Raw genomic sequence first — 22,075 nt, forward strand, 5'->3', positions numbered from 1 at the left:
TGATTGCCCTGAGTAGAGGCCGGACTGCCAGGCAAGAGCCTATTCCTGAAAGGGAATCTTGATAACCCTTTCTGGCCCAGACACAGGCAAATCCTCACATCAAAATGCAGGTGTGCCAACTTGAATACAATATTGGGGGACATAATCGATCACAAGACGCACATATGCACATCATTTGAACGGCTGTGTCCATCAATGGGGGTGGAGGGGCTCAAATATTTTATGAGGGAGAGAAGGGACATCGGCCCCTAGGAGTTGGCTCCTATGTCTAAACATAGCTCAAGAGGATTACAGTCCCTGACCAAACTTCAATCATTTCTGCTTCATTAAAAGGTCAAAAAGCAGGAGGTGTAGACAGTAAACTTACACGGACCGCAATATGGCCCAATCCAGAAACCAGTTGAGCCAAAGGACGTAGGATGGGGAGCTGAGGCATTGGCTCTGTTCTAAGCAAAAAATCTGCTCTTATTCCTTTATGGGGTACACAAGAGCCTTATTGGGTTCTCCATCGGTCGGAGAATATATAACAGAGGCCAACCAGAGAAGTTTGAGAAGCAAAGCCTTTATTTGCTGTTGCAACAGGGTCCTTCCCCTCATGCAGGAGAACAAGGAAGGAACCCCGAACAAAAGAGCACCTCCACTTTTATCAGTTTCCCCATCACCAAGAAACGCCCCCAATACATCATTCCTACATCACAGCTATGTAATCAATACCTCACAAAAAGGAGGGTTCAAGGTAGAAATCTGAGCACTTTTGATACCTCTCCTAGTCCTCCTATCACCCCTCCCAGGTGTGAATTCCTAAACACAAAGAGAAATTAACATTTTCATGAGAGTTGATCACTGTCTTTTGTTCAGAGGAGTCTTCCATTGTGAATGAGATGCCATTGACAGGGAATTATGGCTCCCAAGTTGCTAGTCATGTGGAAATGTGTGCATATGCTGATCCTTAAGCCTTCCTTAAGGCGGGGTTGCGTCCAAGCGGGAGGGGTGCGGGTCTCTGGAGTGGAGCAGAGGCGAAGAAGGTGGTGTTGCGAGGGATTCTGGGTAACTGCAGCTGTCAGATTCGGTCACCCCTCTCTGTTCATTAGTAATGGTGTCCTGCAACACCCCCCCCATATGATTTTATAACAGCTTCTATGCATGACAAACTCTTGGACTCAGTGAGACTTGGTTCCAAATAAACACACACAACCCCACTCCCTACTCTTATTAAACACTTAGAAAAGATCTCTGTTGAAATCTTCTGAATACATTTATACTATGGTATATTGAGGATATACATATTGAGGATGAGATGTCAGGTTGCAAACGATGTACCCTTCCATGGGAATATGCTCACTGAACTCAATGGAAGAAAATACACATAAGATGAGACTAGACATAGTCAAGTGCATCGGCCAGAATGCGCTCTCTCTCTCTCTTTCTGTGTGTGTGTGTGTGTGTGTTGAGGCGAGGCAGAGAATGCAAGACTTCCAATTTCCCTCTTCAGCCCTGAAGCTCCCACATTAAGTCAGCATCTCCACCCTAACCCCCTCTCTCACCCCTTGCATGGCTCCTGAATCCTGGGAAGCTAAAACAGCACCCTTAGAGGAGGGAGGAGGGGGATAGGATCCGCCCATCTGTGTGTGGACACAACCAAGGGAGGTTAGGGAAGAGGGATCTAAACCAGCTTCAATCCGATTCATCCTTACGATGGGTCTGTGGAGTGCAGCAGTCAGGCTGTCTTCATCCAATTGTCTTCCGTTGTTCGAGCCTCTCTGCTTTCATGCAACAAAAGCCCCTACTTAACCTGTGGAGAACCCTCCACCAACGACGAACTCCCTCGTGGGAATTGAGGAGACGTGGCTAGTTCATTTCATCTGCTCTAATTTCATCTGCTCTAATTTCATCTGCGCTTGCGCTTTTTCTGCGGAGGAGACCCGAGCCTCCTTTGTGTCTTGTCTGGGAAAACGGGGGTCATTTCTTTGCCACGATCGCCTTCCCTTCTAATACTGTACAACATTACCCACAATGCTGTCCCCCCACCTCTCCTGAAGACCTCGTGCGCTCCTGAGCCGACCGGCTGTAACTTGACACCCACCCCGTCCCATCCCACCGCGTCTCTCCAATCGGACCCTCCAGTCCGGATCTTCCCTAAACATTAACAGGCGACTGCCTGCAGCCAAAACTGCTGCGCCTGCCGAAGGTTCCTAAGGGTCAAAGTTCAGCGGGGTATTTACTGCCCCTCCCGTATGCTTTCTGGAAAATAAAGGCTTGGAGAAGGATGGGAAACCTCCAAATGTCTCCAATGCCCATCACCCCTGACCACTGGTCATGCTGGCCGGCGAGGAGGGCAGGTCGGAGCCCCACCACATCTGAAGGGCTACACAGGCTTCCCACTGCTGTCCCTTTCGACGGAAAGAGCGGCCACACACCAGAGTCCCACTTTCCTTCAGCGGGTTACCCTAACCCGAAAAGACTCCCACTTCCAGCAGAGGCTGGATGGCCACGCCACCTGTCATGGATGCTTTAGTTGAGATTCCTGCATTGCAGGGGGTTGGACTAGATGACCCTTGGCGTCCCTTCCAACTCTGCAATTCTATGATTCTCTTCCCCTCGCCCAGTAGCCGGTAATGGGAAGCAAATGGGCTGGGGGACCCCAACCCCCCACAACCCCCCTCCTTTCTCCCCTGTATACCAGCTTCTTCCCCATGTTTACATCCCTCCTGGCTGGGAGAGCCAGGCGTGCGGATGAAAGGGGCCAGAGATCGCGCCTAGGTCCTTCTGCGAAGCGCTCCGCGCCTCTGCCTGCCCTTTCGCCCTTCGCCGTTGCTGGCAGATTCTCCCCAGTTTTTCGACATCTGGTGGCTAGAAGACCTACAGAACAGCCCTCGGGTCTATTCACAGCTTCTTTCCTCTCTCTTCCAGCAAAAAAAAAAAAGCCCCCTTCTCTTCCTCTCCCTCCCTCCCTCTCTCCCCGATCTTTTCGGAAGTTTTGGTGGCTTGAGATGCACCCCTTACAAGATGCCCAACAGGCGCGTCCGACGGCGCTGCCTCGGATCGGCTCGACAACTACGCTCGGAGCGGTTCTGTTCCCATGATTTCGAAGCCCGGGTCTAGCACGTGCCAGATTGGGGAGATCGCTCGTTTCGCGGGCACGGTCACTCTGTCCAATGTGCAAATGGGAACAGGTAAACGCCTTTAGGGGGTGGGGAGAGATCCGCTGGCTTTTTTTAAAAAAAGGATAACAACAGCCACAAAAGAGTCTCTCACCTGCATTCTTCCTTTCTTCCAAGCACCATCCTTAGTGCTGAAGCGAGAGGATAGAGACGGCTGACTTGGGAAGCGAAAGGCAAAAGGAGGACAGACCCGCTGGCATTTGCCCACCACGGATCCCGAAGATTGGGTGAGCGGAGCAGGAGGCGTCCCCCTTAAAGCTGAACTCCACCTTATTCTCCCAGTATCACATGACGGTGTGCGGTGCGGGATGTGAAGATCCCCGCTCTCACACGCACCCCACCTTTAAGCTGCACATCTGGAGGTGGGTTGCCTAGTAATTCCGAAATAAATGTAATTAAGTATGGAAACTGCAGGGAGGGGGAGCGGGGAGGAAAGGGGCTGGGAAGATCTCTCGGGTGTGGGAGACAGTTTCTGAAATGCTTCTGCAATCCGGATTTTTGTCGGCGTGGTGGTTTGCTAGCCTGCGCCACCTCGTGGCCGAAGCCTGTCGGTGCCGAACCCTTCTCTTTGCATGGGGTTATGTAAAACGATCATTAGCGGGAGTGGCGGCTGGGGTGTGCAACCCCCCCCAAAAAAACCCCACCCCCTCGGCTTTTTCGAATGAGAAAATTCGACTGATGGCGAGGCCCAAACGTTTTGTGTGTTTGTGTGTGTATTTAAAAAAATCTATTAGTTAAATGGAAAACACAAAGAAGATGCTATCACTTCTGAAATCAACTAACAGAGCAATACATTAGTCCAGAACTGGAGATATGCCATTGCTATGCTGGCAGAACAGGGTACCACATCCAATGTGTGCCCAGCCCAGGATGGCAGGGAGAAATTAGCATAAAATACAAAAGTGATGTGTCTGGGGAAATGACAGACACAGTCTCCTGGCATCTCTGGAAACTCCAACTGCAGCCCACCAATCCAAAGCTGTGCTGGGCCCAGCGGTGCCACTCCCCCACAGAGGCAGCCAATGAACTCAGCACAATTGGGACACACCCATTGCACACCCCATCACCACCACAAAATGACGACATGGAACCCCCTGCTCTGTTTAGCCATGTGATGCAGCTAGCAACCACCCCATTGCCACCAGTCCCCGGGCATGCTCTCAGGCAGGGCTTTGAGTCTGCATGTGTTCCTTAGAACTACTGTTTTTCAGCAAACACACACAAGGGAGGAAAGAGAGTCCACATGACATAGCGTCTATATAGCTCCCTGGGCAGACCCACACGCCAGCAGACACATTAGACAAGAGTTCAAGACCCACCCAGGGTGGGGACAGGAGACACAGCAAGTGCAGCCACAGAACATATGAAAAGCCTGCTGGATCAGACCAATGGACCACCTAGGCCGACATCCTGTTCTCACAGCAGAGAATTATTCTCTTGGACTCATTCCAGGAATATTTGGAATGCTTTTTTAAAACCCTTGATTGCAGGCTTTGCCGGCTTCTTGCCATGCCCAGACATCCTGGATCCTTATTACAGCAGACAACTACAAAGACAATAGTTTTCTATTCAGAATGTGATGCTTTGTAATCAGCAATGTCCAATTCTGATCTCCAACTCTGAACTCTGCTGAACAGTGTTTCCGGATAGCAACTACTGTTTCATTGAATTCTTCATCAGCCAATTAGTTCAACAAACACTTGTCAGTAGAAAGATATGTAATTTCTTCATAAACCAATCTTTTTTTGAATAGATGTACAATATACATGTGAATAGGGACCCAGGTGGCACTGTGGGTTAAACCACTGAGCCTAGGGCTTGCTGATCAGAAGGTCGGCGGTTCGAATCCCTGTGACGGGGTGAGCTCCCATACGGCTGTATGTACCAGTACATTGAGTTCATTGAACTTGTGTGCAGAACTGCCCAGGCCAGGCTTAGCAAAGCGAAAAGAGCAGAAGTTTGATGCCCATGGATGTGACTGTTGTGGTTGGCGCAGAAAGAAGGTTTTTGGCTGCCAAAGTTAAAATGTAAGAGAAATGTGGATTTTTGACACCCATGAAAAACAGAACAGATCCTGCATATTGGTGGTTCACGTTTCAGGAGCTGCAAGCCCAAAGCCGCATTCATTTTTTTAAAGAAAGAAAATGAAAAGAAATCCACCTGAGAGCCTCTTGTTTTGTAGCTGTTGTGGCAGGCTCCAAGCCAAGGGCCAGCTTGTCATTTCAAATTGCCGGATGAATGCCGTGAATAATTATCAGTCATACTCCCAACAGACTCAGGATACTAAACAGATAGAAATCGAAGTGCTCCTGGAAGAAGCCTATTGATTAAACAATAACTGGAAAGAAAATGTCAGATTGACTGCTGAGTTTAACCCAGATGCAGAAAGTGGAGCGCATATCTATAAGGCCTAGGGTGGTCACATGAGGGTGTTTCAGTAGCCCAGCTTTTTTCATCCTGACATATTAAGCCAAACTCAGTTTACCTTCTAAAGTCCCTCCTTTGCTTCTGGTTGCCCTGTTTTGACTTCTGAGACGGGTTTGGGATAACTGAAGCTGGAGTAGTCAATGTGGTGCCTTCCCAATGTTTTTGGACTACACCTCCCATCATCGCTGCCCTTTGGCCATACCAGCTGGGGCTGATGGGAATTCTAGGCCAATAACCCCTTGAGGGTAACCACACAGACTACCACTGAACTAAAGCCTAATATCTTGACTTAACTTTAGTATCTCATTGATACAGTGCAATTATTTCCATGGTACATACTCCCAAGTTAGTGTGCAGAACATTGCAGCTTTAATTAAACTGGGCTTTGAAATCCTTCCCAAAAGTGCCAAGTTTGTAATAAAATCAGCATCCAACAATCTATAATTAGGAAGGCAAAACAGATCAAGAATGTATTGCTCTTTTCTAGGCATTAAGGAACATTGAATTAGCCTTGTAATTAATGTCTTCCATGCATTTAAAACTTCATACTTTTATAACTCCCAGCCCTTCTCAAACAGATTCCTGTGTCCGCTTCAGTGGAAAAAATGTAATCTTAAGGTTTATTGAGTGAAGCATTCTAATGGTTTTGGGTTTCCCCCTCTCCAACTACTCCTGTGGGAGGGGGGGATATATTGAAAAATTAAACAGTTGAAAACTTAATCCAGTTCCATTCATATTTTTCTTTAAAACCAAAAACTTCTCAGTAGCTGCTGTTGTGAAATAGAAACTCCCAATATTTGCATAAAGGATGGGGGGTGGATTTGCATTGCAATATGACAAACACTGCAATCCTCTACTCACCCGAGAATAAGATTCAATAGGATTCACTCCAGATTAGACCTGGTTAAGACTACAGTGGAAGAGTGCAACCCTATACACATCTACTCAGCAGCAAATCCCACTGAGTTCAATGGGGCTTACTCCCAGGTCAAGTGGACATAGTATTGCATGTCTCATGGACTTCAGAGAGATGCACAGGACTTCCAGGAGTGACATTTGGAGACTGCAAAAGAGTGTGATGGAACCCTTTGCATCCTGGCTATCACAAAGAATTTATAAAGCGTTTCACCTGCAGAGCCCAGCTCAGTGTGTGCCTCTGTGCATACACCAAGCCGAGGGGACACAAAATTGAGAAGATCCATAATTGAGGAGGTCCATATGGAGGCACCAAATTTTGGCCTCGCTCTGGGCGCCATATTACCAAAGATTATCAAAGTCCGCCCCTGGGAGTGAGCTGTGGAAAAAGAGGAGGCCAGAGCGGCGTGAATCCAAGCAGCACTGGAAGCCAGTTGGTGAGCACAGCAGAGGAGCAGAGCCCCCCCCCCCTAATATAGCAGATGACAGAGATTTGTTCAGCGCAAGCACACAACACCACTATTCCGTCATCCAAGCTGCTTCCCTATTAATTTCCGGGCACAAAACATTTGTTTTCATCTATAAAAGTCCCTTCAAGTCGACACACATTTCTTCTATCATGGCTTTAAAGCCTTAATGGCTGTACCTTTTGAACACTGTATTCAAACAGCAAGAAGGTGAGAGGGGGTCTTGGTGGAAGCTGTGGAGCTTCTTCCCCACAGAAATGAGACTCGAGATTACTTTTGGGAATGCTGCAACACTTTCTTATTTGGGCTGCCGAGGTAGGATTCAGCACCCAGTTGTGTTTTAGTGGACTAGGAAAACATGTCAGCCATCTAGCTCACTGCATGACTTAAGCTGACACAAGCGTTCTCCGTCAGCATAACCTAACCCACTGCCCTTTGGCTGCTGTGGTGATAAACATACTTGTGTATGTCACCCTGACCTCCTTTGGTAATGATAATGTTAAAAAGTAAGTGTGACCTGAAACAAACATTGCAGTGCGGAGTGCTTTTGTTCAGGGTTCCAGCCAGCCAGCTATACCCTCGTCCAAGATACTGTACTCTAAACCATCCGGGATAGCTCAATTGGTTAGAGTACAATGCTGATAATGCCAAGGTTGCGGGTTCGATCTCCATATGGGACAGCTGCATTATTCCTGCATTGCAGGCAATTGAACTAGATGATCCTCAGGGTCCCTTCCAACTCTACAATTCTTTCATTTCTATGACCTCTTGCCTGGTTTTTTTGTTTCCCACCCACCCCAAGAGTCAGCCAGCATTCATAGCAACTCAACACACTCAGCCTTCATTGGGTTATCCTCCCTAGCTACCTGCTACTTTTAACTACAGTGGTACCTCAACTTACGAACGACTCAACAACTGAATTTTTCGACTTACAAGTGGGGCAAATGGCCGCACGCTTACGAATTTTTCGACATCCAAACGGAAACCGTGGCAGTTTTAGATAGGGTTTTTTTGACTTACAAATTTTTAGATGGGGTTACAAATTTTTTCGTTTCTAGTGCATTCCTATGGGAAATCGCATTTCCAGTGGCGCCTTTCGTCTTACGAATTTTTTGACCAACGAAGGTGCCTTCGGAACGGATTAAATTCATAAGTCGAGGCACCACTGTATTTTCCCCATAGCTTCTTCTTTTTTTACTTTGCCATTCCTCCAGGTCTCCCAATAATTCACTTTTCTGCATGGATGCCACCATTTTGGCTACATAAACGCCAGCCAGCCAGCCAGCCAGCCAACCAATACTCCTTTAAAAGTCATGGCTTCCCCCAATTAATCTAGAGAACTAGTTTGTTACAAGCACTGGGAATTTTAAGGAGCCCTCTATTCCCCTCACAGATCTACAACCCCAGAGGTTCTTGGGAAGAACAAGTCATAAACCACGATGAGAATGATAGGTCAGTTCCCAGGATTCTTTGGAGAGGAGCCATGGCTGTTGATGTGCTGTTATAGTGCTTTAAATGTAAGGTACAGATGTGGCCACATGATCCCATACTTCAAAACAGGCACTGCTTCTGTTCCTTTGGCTGTGGTATAAAAGTCGCAAATGTTCCACTGAGCAACTGCTAACTTCGCAGAAAGAAACGGCAGAGCTGTCTCAGAACGTATAATCTAAAGTTCATGCTAAGTTCAGCATGAAATATTCAGAAGTCCCTAAAACAGCCACTTGACGGGTATAACCGAGCATTTTCACTTCTCCAAAAGATCCCCTTTCAATAAAGCTTTCTCCACACTCCTGCCTTGACGTCCCCTGTAATAATGATGTGACCTTTTGTTTCAGCAGAACTTCAAGAAACTGTGACTCTTTAATGGCTTGCATAGATGGGATGGGGGGATAAAGACTATAGTCATCCCCATGATTCCATGGTCACAAGGTTTTACTTCTGCCAGAAGAAATGCAAGAATATAACATGATCCCTGCTGGATCAAGCTGTTATAAAATTAGTCAACCCATTTAGCATTTGATAGAATTTATAGAATTTAGCATTGAATAAAAATGTATGTACTTTTGTAATCCCTGCATCTATACTCTATAATGGAACCTATGCATCAATGTTCTAATTTCTATGCTGTGTGGACTTCTCAGCCCTGACCCTCCTATCTTTCTAAGTGCTGTTTGCATAGTTTAGGAATAGAATGTTTATGTGAAATTACCTTGAGTCTTCCCAGCTGTAGGAAACCAAAGAAATTGTATGCTATGAACTTTTTGAGGGTCTGGTTGTCAAGAAAAAGGACAATAAGTGAGTAAAATGTTAAACCCTGAGATGCCAAGGGGCACCCAAGATAATGGATGGAATGAGCTAACAAAGCCAAGCAAGACAATTTTAGCTCCCTGACCTGTGACTTTCCCTTTCATGCATACATTCTGTGAGTGAAAACCCCTATAAAAGCTGTGTTAAAATGTGTCTCAAACACAGTTCTCCTAACTGGTGGTTCTCTGAACTCCTGGGTTGAGTAACTATTGCTATTGCAATAGCTTATCTCTCAATAAACTGGGTCCCTAGTGCATGCTGAGCTCTTATCTCTCTCTTGGTTGTGTTTTTCTTTAAAGTGTCATTCACTCACCTGGGCATGAACTATTGAGAGGTAGTTTAGAAGTAAATTCTTACCGCAAGACCAAAGACCATATAGTCCAGCACCCTGTTCCCAAAGTGTTCAACCAGATGTGCCCATGGGAGCAGAACCTGAGGGTAACAGCATTCTTGCCACCTGTGATTCCCAACTCGTATTCAGAGGCATACTGCCTCCGACAGTGGTAGTAAAGCACAAACAATTGGGACTTGGATGGGGCAAGCCACAGAGTTTAGTTTCTTCCCTTTTGAGCCAGCCCCCTGATCTTTTGACCCTTTGGAACCTTATTTTATTTTTTCAGGTTTCGTTACAGAGTGTCTGTCACACTGCAAAGTGCAGTGTTGCTGAGATTCCAGCCAACTGAATCTATGAAAAACTAGCTGGCTCTGCCACGCATTGCTGTGGGTTATTTGTGAGATTTCCCCTACCCTGTGCCCATCCATGACGTATCCCTGTGATTCCCCCACTCCTCCCCTCACCCCCCGGCTTACCCCTGTGATTCCCCCCTCATCCCTGTGAATCCCCCAACTCTGTCCTGATCCATGACCTAGTATGCGCCCTCTTCCCCCCCCCACCTCCAGCTTATTCCTGTGATTTCCCCCCTCCTCTCCCTAACCCCCGTGATTTCCCTCCTCTCCTCCGTCCAACCCCCCCCCCCCCCGGGTTATCCCTGTGACCTGTTCATTTTGTACACAATCATTTCCCCAATGTGCGTGTTCTGTAAAATTTTGCCCTGTCCCAACCCTGACTCCCCTACCCACGTGTGTTATGTGAAATAACATTTATTCTACCCAAAGGCACGGCCTTGTAAAAGGCCCATCTTCAGTTGATTCTATTCTGCCCACAATTATAGAAGCCCCCCACCTTCTTGATCAAGGATGGGGGTGAAAAGAAATTATATTGCAAGGGGTGCTTTAAAGAAGACACAAATACCAGCATGGAATACTCAACTGCAGGCATAGGCAAACTCGGCCCTCCAGATATTTTGGGACTACAACTCCCATCACCCCTAGCTAACAGGACCAGTGGTCAGGGATGGTGGGAATTGTAGTCTCAATTTTGCCTGTGCCTGCTCTACTGCAAAGGAACTAGCATGAAATTATTGCATGGCTCAGCCTTTCCCAATCTGATGTTCTCCATATGTCTTTGAGTACAATTCCCATCAGTTCCAGTATGGCTGTGTTGGCTGGGGCTGGTGTATCCAAAACATCTGGAGGGTACCACACTGGCAAAGATTGATGTAGATGAAGGATGGGAACCTGCAGCTCTTCAGATGTTGCTAGACTGCAACTCCCATCATCCTTGACCATTGGCCATGTTGGCTGGAGCTGATGGAAGGTGAAGTCCAGCAACATCTGGAGAGCCAGGCATTCCCCACCCTAGTATAGATCATTGGTGTAATGATTCATATTCGTGCATGCTGCTGTATCTATACACATTGGGAAATGATCGCCCATTGTTTCCAGTTGCACATACACAGAAAGGGTATGTACAATAATCATATACAGGCCGTTTCCTATGCAAAAAATGTGTTCCAGGTGGAATTTTGCTGTTTCGGGTAAGCCGAAGAGGGGCTTTAAGAATATATAATTACAGCTCTGTCCTTTGTGCTATAATTAATGGAGAAAGAGTGAGTGGATTGGTTATGTCTGTGATGAAAGTAAGTCAGAAAATAAGATAACCAGGTGTGGGGTGGCAGGGGAAGTAACTCATCCTCAAGCTCCAGGGGGGCTGGCCCCTTAATTTTAAGTGTGGCCCTCTAGTCTATGAGCCTTTTGCATGCAGACAAGCCCAGGGTCAGTTCCTGTGTCCCAAGGCGGGGCTGGAATGTCTGAAACCTTGAAAAGCCATTGCCAGTCAGCGTGGCACTTGATGGCTTGATGATGTAACACAGCCTCCTATGCTCCTAGATAAAATGGAGTAAGTCCAGGTGTGATGAGCTTGTAGGTTTCATTAAAGGGTCCGCTACCCTGCCCCTCCCCGCAACATTGAAAGAAGCAGTTGAATTTTGAAATAAGGCTTGGGAAAACATTTTGGCTGAAAAGCCAAAGTCCTGCCATAAAATGGTGAAGAGTGGCCTTTTTCATGCAATAAAATGGGGAAATGCAGAGATTAAATTGACACAGAACTCAGCTGTGGAACTCATTTTAACACCAGGACTCTGCTCCGGACAGTAGAAATAATGGCATAGAGGGGGTTGGTCAGCATATGCAGAGTGCATCTCCCTCTTTACTAAAGCAACCACAGCTCACCTGGCACAGGTTAACAGCATGGCAGTCCAAACGGGAAGGAAAAATCCTTCCACCGCTGAACGGTATTTTCCTAGTAACACAAAGTGTGAATTAAGAGAAACAAATCTTAAAGAAGAGAAAGAGGAAGAGGAAGACTTGTTTCAAACGTGATAAATATCATGTGTGACTAACTTGCCAGGCAGGTCATTCCGCGCACGACCAACTTATCCAATATATGCCACCATTGCAGAAGTTACAGCCCGAGGATTCTGCCGGTCTCCACCTCCTGCAGCTTTTGCAGCAGCGGACCCTAACAAACGCAGCCAGGCAAGGGGCGGCTGGTGCCTCCCACCCCCCTTCGGCACCTTAATTGGGAAATCGACGCGGAGAGAGGAAGGGAGATCGATCCGGCGGAAAGTTAGCCGAGGGAGAAGCTGCGGTCGGTGGGTCAGGCGAGGCAGCGCGCTGTGCGCAGCAGCAGCGCACATCTCCTTGGAACCGAGCGCATGCGGAACGGGCAGCCTAGCTCTTCCCCAGCGGCAGATCTTCCGGCGCGGAGCACCTCGAGACCCCGGGTAAGCGCTGCTCTCCCAGCTAAGCGTTTCGAAAGGCAGGTGGCCAAGTGCAGGTAGCTTTAGCGGGTCGGCGAGAGCTTCTTCCTGGCTGTCTGGAGGCGCTTTTGATACACCCAGACCAGGTACAACGCTGCGCCTCAGGGGCGAGCCGGTCCTCGTGGGGAGCTCCAGGGGGCGCTGCTGCCGGAAGGTTTCTGGAAGCCGGGCTTCGCCTCCGGAGCGAGCGCGAGGTCAGGAAAGGGCCGCGCTGGGAGAGGGGTCCGGGGGAGACGCCGAGACAGGGCCCCGCTGGAAGGCGCGCAGGGCGACTATAGAAAGACGCGCAGCCCCGATCCTCCGTAGCTTTGGCTCAAGGCCCCCCCGCGTCGCAGCCTACGGCCGTTTCATCGACGCGCCTTTTAGATTCATAACCGCTTTGTCAACAACCCGCCTTTTCCCTTTTTTCCTCTTAAACCCAAAACACTTTTCAGCGCACCCTTCGGCTGGAGAGCTTGCGTGGATCGCGCTGCGTGCGCCCAGAAGCTCCAGAGAGAGCGTTTTCTTCGCACCAGGAACCCAAGGAACTCTACTCCATGCCAGAACGAATCGCTGCCTTCGGTTGTCCCTCCGCGGTCTGCAGTGCCGCGCGGTTAGGTGGTGATGAGGATAGAGGGCGGTCTTGGGGAGGAAGCAGGGGCAAGGATCGCCGGGCCCTGCTTCTTCCACGCTCCGCTGGCGACGCCCTCCAACGCGCGACCCAGACGGGGGCACCCTTCTCTGAAAATGCTCTTAGTGTGGATATTAGGGGGTTAAGGGGCTTCTTTCCGCCCTCCTTCAGATAATGAGCGTTTCCTACTTTATTCAGCCTTGCTTGAAATGGAAGAGGGAAATCCTTTTTTTTTTCAGAAAAAGAGTAAGATGGAAACTTTCCGCCACCGGCAAAGGCGTAATGCGCCAACCCGTCACTAAGTGCTTGATTTGGCTGGCAGTCTGTTTCTAATTATCCCGCGTTTCGTGTTTTATCTAAAGCTAAAGCAAACTCTTGCTCTTTTGGGGAATATTAGCAAGGCTTCCTCTTAAACGGCACCGCTCAGAAACTGCCTTCTGGAGCCGAGGTGTTGCAACAGGTTAGTTGTAATCCATTAAGGCAGACTCACAATTAAAGATTATTTGCTCCTAAAGCACGCTTGCTCGGGAGTAAGACCCACTGAACCCACTAGAAGCTACTCCTGAGAAGATATGCTTAGCTCTGCGTTGTTAGAGTAATACATTGTTAAGTATTTTTGTGCTGGTTTTTTTGGATATATAATGTATAGAAACAGAGAACAATACCTTATACCAAATCAGACCATTGGGCAGTCTAACTCCATGTCACCCACTGCTTAGCAGCAGATACCCAGTGTTCAGAAAAGCAGTCTTCCAGTCATAGCTGGAGAATAATCAATGAATCTGAGACCTTCTGTAAGGACATTATCAATGAGCTATGGGTCCTCGCTTGCATGCTGAAGCATGGGACTTATTCAACTTTTGGGGGTCAACATGAAAATGTGACCTTTTATGGTGCACATGAGCCATTTTTTCTTCAGGGACAAGTCAAGACTAGCCCACTGTCTACTTTTATCAAGCAGCCTCTAGGCCTGAGGTGGGGAACTTCTGGTCCCTCCCGACAGGGGCGAAACAAAGGCTTTATTTCACCCTGGTCAAAGACCCACATTTACATACACACACTCACACAGGCTGGGAACCTCAATGGTGCACTTCTGGAGGGTTCACCCGGGGCAAAACAAAAAATGGCTAGCACCCGACCCCCACCTCCCCCACCCCGCCGGTAGCTAAGGCACTGGCTCCAGATGTTGTTGGATTCCAACTCCCATCAGCCCCAACCAGCAAAGCTCAATGGTCAGGGATGATAGGAATTGTGGCCCAGCACCATCTGAAAGCCCATAGGTTCCCCACTCGGCAGCAGTTTTGCAATCGTGCGATTGTAACAGATAGCGCAGCTGGCTGTGAGGGTCTTCTGTCTGGTATGGAGGGTTTATGTCTAGCACTGCCCACTCCTGGAGGTGTTTAGTGCTTTTCAACTGATGTGCAAAGGGGACATGCAAATAATGAGGTTATTTTGCAAGCCTGTTTACAAGCTGCATCATACGGAGCCGTCTCCATGTAGAGGACAAAGCGCTACCTGTGTGCTCACATGCATCTAGATTAGGTGAACTAATTAGTGTGATAAGAATGAAATCTCCAGCGGGAGAAGGAAAAAGGTAAATTCAATATCAGTTCATTTAGCGATAAGAGAATCCATTCATTTAGCAATAAGGGGAATTCATAAGGCAATTCTGTGGTTAAATTTATGGTGAATAGCATTGAAAACAGATTGTTTTTGTTTTTGTTTTTTGGTTGGTTAAAAACCTAAAGCACTCTCTCGGTGTGTGCAAACATTCAAAACACACTTAGGTTCATTTGAGTAGCTTAGTGTAGATCTGGCACAGCAATTGTCAGCTGCAGTGAGGATTGTCTAGTAATAAATATGCTGTTTGCTTGAATCTGGAGGAAAAGAAAGACCCCCAAAAAAGCTGTAAGAGAAAAAATAGGTCCTCTCCTGCCAGTAGGCATTTTACATCATGAGTAAAAACAATGGTTTCGTCTTCCGTGGTAGCTAACTGTACCATATAAACTACCCAGGAGCAACATGGAGGAAAGTAATACACAGGTACACCTACACAGAATGGGCCAAACTTGAATGAATCCATGTATTTGTTACAGTAAATTTACCTTTCCGCTTTCTCATCACTGGGGTCATATGCACTTACTGCAACAGATAATTCCAGTTGAAAGTTTTTTTTAAAAGAGATCTGGAAGATCAGGAAAGGGAAAACTCAGGCCACATTGTGTTGCAATCGGCTTTCTCCCGATTGAAGTGTAGAGTGTTTGAGGACCGGGTCATTCAAAGGGAAAGCAAAATGCTACCAACCTTACTGTATGCTTGTGAAACATGGGCCACTTATAAACTCCATCTCCAACTCCTCAAAAGATTCCGTCAGTGGTGTCTCCGAAAATTTTTACACATCACTTGGGAAGACAGGCAAACTAATATCAGTGTATCACTGGAAGAAGCAAAGATCACCAGTGTTGAAGCAATGATTCTTCAACATCAACTTCGTTGGACTGGTCATGTTGTGCGGATGCCTGATGATCGTCTTCCAAAGCAACTACTCTATTCCGAACTTAAAAATGGAAAGCCTAATGCTGGTGGTCAACAAAAGAGGTTTAAAGACTGTCTCAAGGCAAATCTAAAAAAATGTAGTGTAAACAGTGACAACTGGGAAACACTGGCCTGCGAGTGCTCCAGTTGGAGAACAGCCTTTACCAAAGTGTCATGGGCTTTGAAGACACTTGATCTCAGGACGCAAGGGAGAAAAGTGCTAAGAGGAAGGCATGCTTCGCAAATCCACACCGTGATCAACTCCCGCCCGGAAACCAATGTCCTCACTGTGGTTAGGACGTGGAACCAGAATTGGCCTCCACAGTCACTTACGGACTCATTGTTAAAACCGTGTTTATGGAAGACAATCTTACTCGGCTATGAGTGATCACCAAAGAAGATTGCAATAGAAGTTATCAGAGCATGGAGTTCAGTGGTCAAGACATTTCTGTCCAAAAGAGGTTGTAGCTGGTGAACTTGATGGAGCTGAAAAAGGCACTCCTTGCCACTGAAGTCATCTGAGGCCCAATGACCGTCTTAAATCCAGGAATATATCTAAGCTCCTTCCAGGGGAGTGCATCTGCATCCAGGACAGGCCGTCTCCCCACCTCTTAGACATGAGAAATGAGGACACACAACACCTCTGTCTTTTCAAGATTCTGCTTCTGTTTATTGGCCCACATCTAGCCCATCACTGCCTTTAAACACTGATCTAACATCTCAACCACCTCTCCTGTTTCAGATAGAACACAGAGCCAGAGATAGGTATGATCTGTATATTGATGGCACTTCGTTCTAAATTTGTGACACCCGGAATCAGATGCCTGAGGTGACCACTATATCCAATAGTAGGACTGGCTCTGCCATAGAATGCTGCTGGGGTGAGGCAACAGTAAGTAAGGCTGCCTATTTAGTTGGTATCATTCATGAATAATACTACAGTATGTTGCAATTCAGGGACACGGGTGGCGCTGTGGGTTAAACCACTGAGCCTATGGCTTGCCAATCAGAAGGTCGGCGGTTCGAATCCCCACGATGGGGTGAGCTTCCGTTGCTCAGTCCCAGCTCCTTCCAACCTAGCAGTTTGAAAGCACGTCAAAGTACAAGTAGATAAATAGGTACCGCTACAGCGGGAAGGTAAACGGCATTTCTGTGTGCTGCTCTGGTTCGCCAGAAGCGGCTTAGTCATGCTGGCCACATGACCTGGAAGCCATGCGCCGGCTCCCTTGGCCAATAACGCGAGATGAGCACCGCAGCCCCAGAGTCGGTCACGACTGGACCTAATGGTCAGGGGTCCCTTTACCTTTACCTATGTTGCAATTCTGAATCCATGGAATCCGGCACTATACAGTACTTGCTAATCCTCATCTCCATAACAAACAACCCCTGATTCATTCATGTTAAGCTGTTGGCAGAAATCAGAAGTATAACAGGAATACATTTTCACCCCCATGAAAGAAAGAACTAGCAGTGGAAAAGCATGTCTTGGCCCTTCTTATATGTGGTCTGTAATCTATGTTCAATACATCTGATTCTTTGGAGCCAGGGTTGCTGTGACTCAAATAACGATGACACATGCCTCTGCTGGTATTAAGACATCTTATAAACTAGGGGAGGCAAAGCAATCTAAAAGTTACGGTGGACAAACGGTAGGAACCAGCTGTTGCCTTCATGCTTCTGACGTCTCAGAGATCTTTGGCTGGAAATAGAATGAAGCATCAATGATATCACTTCCTCCTTGTCCCAAACACAAATTCCTAACCCAGGGATGGGGAAATCTGTGGCTTTCCTGATGTTGTTGGACTTTAATTTACATCCATCCCAGCCAAGATGATTGGAATTGTAATATGATGGCAAACATCTGATGGAAAACAGGTTACCTACCCATATCTTAATCTATCCTCATTATGATCATCATGGTAGACGTGAGAACAGCCTGTGAGTTGTGATTCTTTGAGCATGGCAAGTTGATCGTATGCAAACACTGCCATGCAGGGAATATAATTTTGCTGCAAAGCACGAGAAAAAGGACTTCTTAATGCATACAGAAAATTAAATAAAGTATATAGAGGCATGGTTGGTGCACCATAGACTGGAAGCCAAAGACAGTTTATCAAGCAACCTCTATAGGCTAAAGTGCCATGGTTAGGAGAATGGGCTTGTAGTCTTTAATCAGAGTTATTTTAGAACATAGTGTCTCTCAATCAGTTGGAAAGAACAAAAAGATTGTGTTCGTTTTTATTAAATGCAAAATACTTGGGATAGCAATGGCCCCACTGTCTGGCCTTTGGCAGATTTCAGGCTTTAAATGAGTAGAACATGAGAAAGTGTGTGCCTCTTTGTATAAGTGTAACCAATGAGAAAATATAATACATGAATCAGAAAGGTGGGAGTCTGGGTTTGCTCAGATCTCTTACATCCTTCAGGCTAGCCCTGTTCGCCTCAGCAGGTTTAGGAATTCAATATAGGCTTACTACCCATTTTTCAGAATCCCAGGCTGTTTAAAGTATATAAGAGTATATTATTTCACAGTGTATATTATTTCACAGTGGGCAGGGAATTAGTGATGCCTGTGACCGAGATACAATCAATAGCTATTTTCACGCCGTCAAAATATAGGCACCTGCTAGAGAACTTCGGCTGCTGGAATTATATCTATCTCTATTTGTTTTTCAAGAGTGCTGCATAACTTAAATATCGAATATAAGGTAATAACCTTCAGGGAATGTGTGGTGTCCCTTTGCAAAAGAAAATGGTATTTTATTACCAGTCCATTTCAGGCAAAAGGGGATAGGGGGAGAAGTAAATCACAACCCCAGCATGTTAATTGCACACAAAATCCCTTATCTAATCAGAAGAGGTCCTCACGTCACCCTAGTAACCAAAATCAAGAGCCATCTCTTGACACCACTGAAGGGCTTTTTCACATTAATGCTGACTGCCTAGTGCAGGCATGTCAAACCTGTGGCCCTCCAGATGTTTTGGACTACAATTCCCATCTTCTCCAACCACTGGTCCTGCTAGCTAGGGATCATGGGAGTTGTAGGCCAAAACATCTGGAGGGCCGCAGGTTTGACATGCCTGGCCTAGTGGGAAGAATCAACTATTGGAATAATTCCAGGGAATTCTATATTATTGTGAGGTTTTTATTTTTTTAAGAGACTGGTATTTCATCCCAGCAAAATTATACATAAGCAGACAAAATACTGATCCTCAGAATACAAAGAATACAGCTACTGGTAACACATATGCAGTACCCAAAATCTTGCTGGCACACAATCTGTAAAATTCCTTCCATAACAAATAATACTGATGTTTGTGGAAGTGAAAGGCAGAAAGCACATTTTGCACAATACAAATTATTTGCATTGTAGAAAGTATGACTGCTATTAACTGCTATGTGTGGGTGGAGAAAGGACTGTCCTTGAAGTTCTGATGCTTCTTAGAACCTGCCTGCATTCTCTCAAACAAACGAACCGTTTTCAGTACTATGGCTGGGTACTGCACAGAGTTTGGCTGTTGTATCCAAGATCTGGAGTAGCCTCCTGCCCTTAGACAGTCAGCAGACAGTTTTTCACTTTGGTGAGCTTTTGCAAATTATTTCCATTAAGTTGATTTTACACAGTTGCTTCCTTTTTAGCTGATTGTGATATATGTTGTTATTTTTATTATTTATGTGTTATCTTAGTTTTCTTGTTTTGCAACTTGCCTTGAGAAAGGTGGGAAATACATTTTGAGCATCATTTTTAAAAAGTTGCTTCTGAAAGATGATTGAGAGAAATCTGCTTTTTGACATTTTTAACAGGGAAATTTAGCTTTGGATAGAATACATTCTTTGGAATGCATTTGCCACTTAACCTAAGTAAAATTACAGCACCACACTTATTTATTAGGTATCGAAATGTGGTTTGCATGGGTGCCATTGTTTCTGCAGCCGATAATCATTCTATTTGTGGTTCCAAACAGGACTTCAGTATGGATAGAGACCTCAGAGACTACAGTAACAGGACACTTGCCACAGAGAACAACTCAGCCCCTTCCAAGGGTTCCCGTTTTCCTACCTGGGAAGACTATAAAAACAGCGTAGATGACATACAGTACTTCCTGATTGGGCTTTACACTCTCATCAGCCTCGCTGGCTTCATAGGAAACCTGCTGATCCTCATGGCTCTATTGAAGTGCAAGCAAAAAACAATAATAAACTTCCTCATTGGCAACTTAGCCTTTTCTGACATACTAGTGGTGGTCTTTTGCTCTCCCTTCACCTTGACCTCAGTTCTACTTGATCAGTGGATGTTTGACGAAGTCATGTGCCATGTGATGCCTTTCCTCCAATGCGTGTCTGTCCTGCTGTCCACCTGGATGCTGATTTCCATCGCTGTGGTCAGGTACCGTTTGATCCGCCACCCTCTTTCTAGTCACCTGACGCTGAGACACGGCTGCTACCTCATTTTCGCCATCTGGGCTCTTGGTTTAGCCACTTGCTCCCCTCTGCTTGTTTTCCACAAGCTCGAAGATCTCCACCTGGAAGCGCTGAAAAGCAAGAGCTTGTGTGTGGAGTCTTGGCCATCTACTTGCTACAGGGTTGCATTCACCATTTCCTTGTCGCTCATACAGTACATTTTGCCTTTGGTTTGCCTCACCGTCAGTCACACCAGAGTCTGCAGGTCCGTAAGTTCCAGATTGTCAGGCAAAGAAAACAAACTGGAAGAGAATGAGATGTTAAACCTAACGCTCCATGCACCCAAGAGCCGGGGGCCTCAGGGACAACTCTAGCTCCGAGAGGTGGAGTTATACTTTGGTTAGGAAACATCGGAGGAGGTACAGCAAAAAGACAGCTAGCGTGGTGCCAGCAATATTAAGGCACCATCGGGGCAATACTTCTGGGGATCTCCCTGAAACATCAGGGACGGAAAGAAGTCAGCTTTCATCCAGCAAATTCATCCCAGGGATTCCCATCTGCTTTGAGGTGAAAGCAGAGAGTTCTGAAACACAGAATGGGATTACAATAGCCCGGTCCGCCACTCGGATTAGGAAAAGGTCTCGGAAGGTTTTCTGCCGACTGACGGTGCTGATCTTAGTTTTTGCAGTCAGTTGGATGCCTCTTCACGTTTTCCACATTGTAACAGATTTTAATGGCAATCTCATCTCAAACAAGCATTTTAAATTGGTGTACTGTATTTGTCATTTGCTGGGCATGATGTCCTGCTGTTTAAATCCCATTCTATATGGATTTCTTAATAACAGCATGAAAGCTGATTTGATGGCCCTTATTCCATGCTTACAATTATCATAAAAAACTGCTGTAAATGGAACGATAAAATGCAAATTATTATGCTCGCAGGTTCAAACTGTGAAACATATAATCTGACTGAGAGAATGTGTTACGGAAAGTATCTGCTGGCCATTTAATGTGACAAAGGCTAACTCGGTGGTTGGATGATTTGATAGCACTTCTCAGTTTGTAGACATGCCAGATGCCAAGGGATTGACTGGTCAATCTACAGCCCTCTCATCATTTCCTCTATGACAGCCACTTATGTCAGATTTTCTGTCAGGAGGCATCTGTTTGATGTACAAAAGAAACAGACCGTTTTCAATATGTACACTATGGGTGGTGTGAGGGACAAGGGATACAGGGAAGTCCCTCCCATCTTAAGTTCCAGCCCATCCCCAAGCGCTGGAGAGAGTAGGGAGAGCTCTGCCTCCAGCGGAGAGTCAGGAAGTGGTGTCCGAGGCTCAGGCAAGGTTGCGGAGCCCATGCCCCAGGTGGGACAGGAAGTTGGGCGCACGGGGGGGAAGGCCAATCCCCCCAACTCCCGAATTGCGACGCAAACGTAGGGGGAAGAGGTTGGGTCTCCCAAAGCTTCTATGCTGGAAGAAAACTCGCCAATCGCCATTCGGAGGTTCTGACACCTCACCTTAAGCATGTATATAGATCGTTCTGACCACTGTAAATAATCAGCACTTAATAAAAGCCTAAAAAGACTATGCTGGAGTCGTTACTCTAGAGTAGCCACATCAGGCCCTCTGACAGCAACCTCCAAATCTTTTTTTGGCTACTTTGGAGTGCCGCGATGAGCGCGCAAGAGGCTGAGCGTTGGAGGCTGGAGGCCGAAGCGGCGAAGCAGGAGATACGGAACCTGACAGCGCAGGCCCAGCAGCAATTACATGCCGCTCAGGAGGAAGCGCGAGGGGCGCGGGAGGAGCTGAACAAGCTGGTGGACCAGGTGAGGACGAAAGAGGAGACTGAGAAGCAGCTAAGGGTGATGGTATTGGACCTGCAGAAAAAGTTGGAAGAGGAGAAAGCCGCTAGAGGTGGGGGGGCGCCCCAGCCGCAGCTAGTCCAAATGAGAAGGGGACAGACCCTAGTCACCAAGTTTGGCGGCGACCCTAGGGAGTACCTAGGATTTGAGACAGAAATAAATTATGCGCTGGAATTGCATGCAGCGGAATTCCCAGATGATGCGCACAGAGTCTCCTTTATCATAG

The 22,075-nt window shown here is 46.7% G+C and overlaps 1 protein-coding gene across 1 annotated transcript; it reads left to right on the forward strand.

Annotated features, from left to right (window-relative positions):
- The first annotated feature begins 19,546 nt into the window (after positions 1-19,546).
- On the forward strand, positions 19,547-21,051 carry NPY5R (neuropeptide Y receptor Y5). The gene is given in 2 exon segments (XM_035114162.2): positions 19,547-20,352; positions 20,354-21,051. Coding segments are annotated over 2 exon segments (1,320 nt in total). The 5' UTR covers positions 19,547-19,558; the 3' UTR covers positions 20,880-21,051.
- The last annotated feature ends 1,024 nt before the right edge of the window (positions 21,052-22,075 follow it).

Source organism: Zootoca vivipara, chromosome 9 (genome assembly GCF_963506605.1).
Source record: "Zootoca vivipara chromosome 9, rZooViv1.1, whole genome shotgun sequence".
NCBI lineage: Eukaryota > Metazoa > Chordata > Lepidosauria > Squamata > Lacertidae > Zootoca > Zootoca vivipara.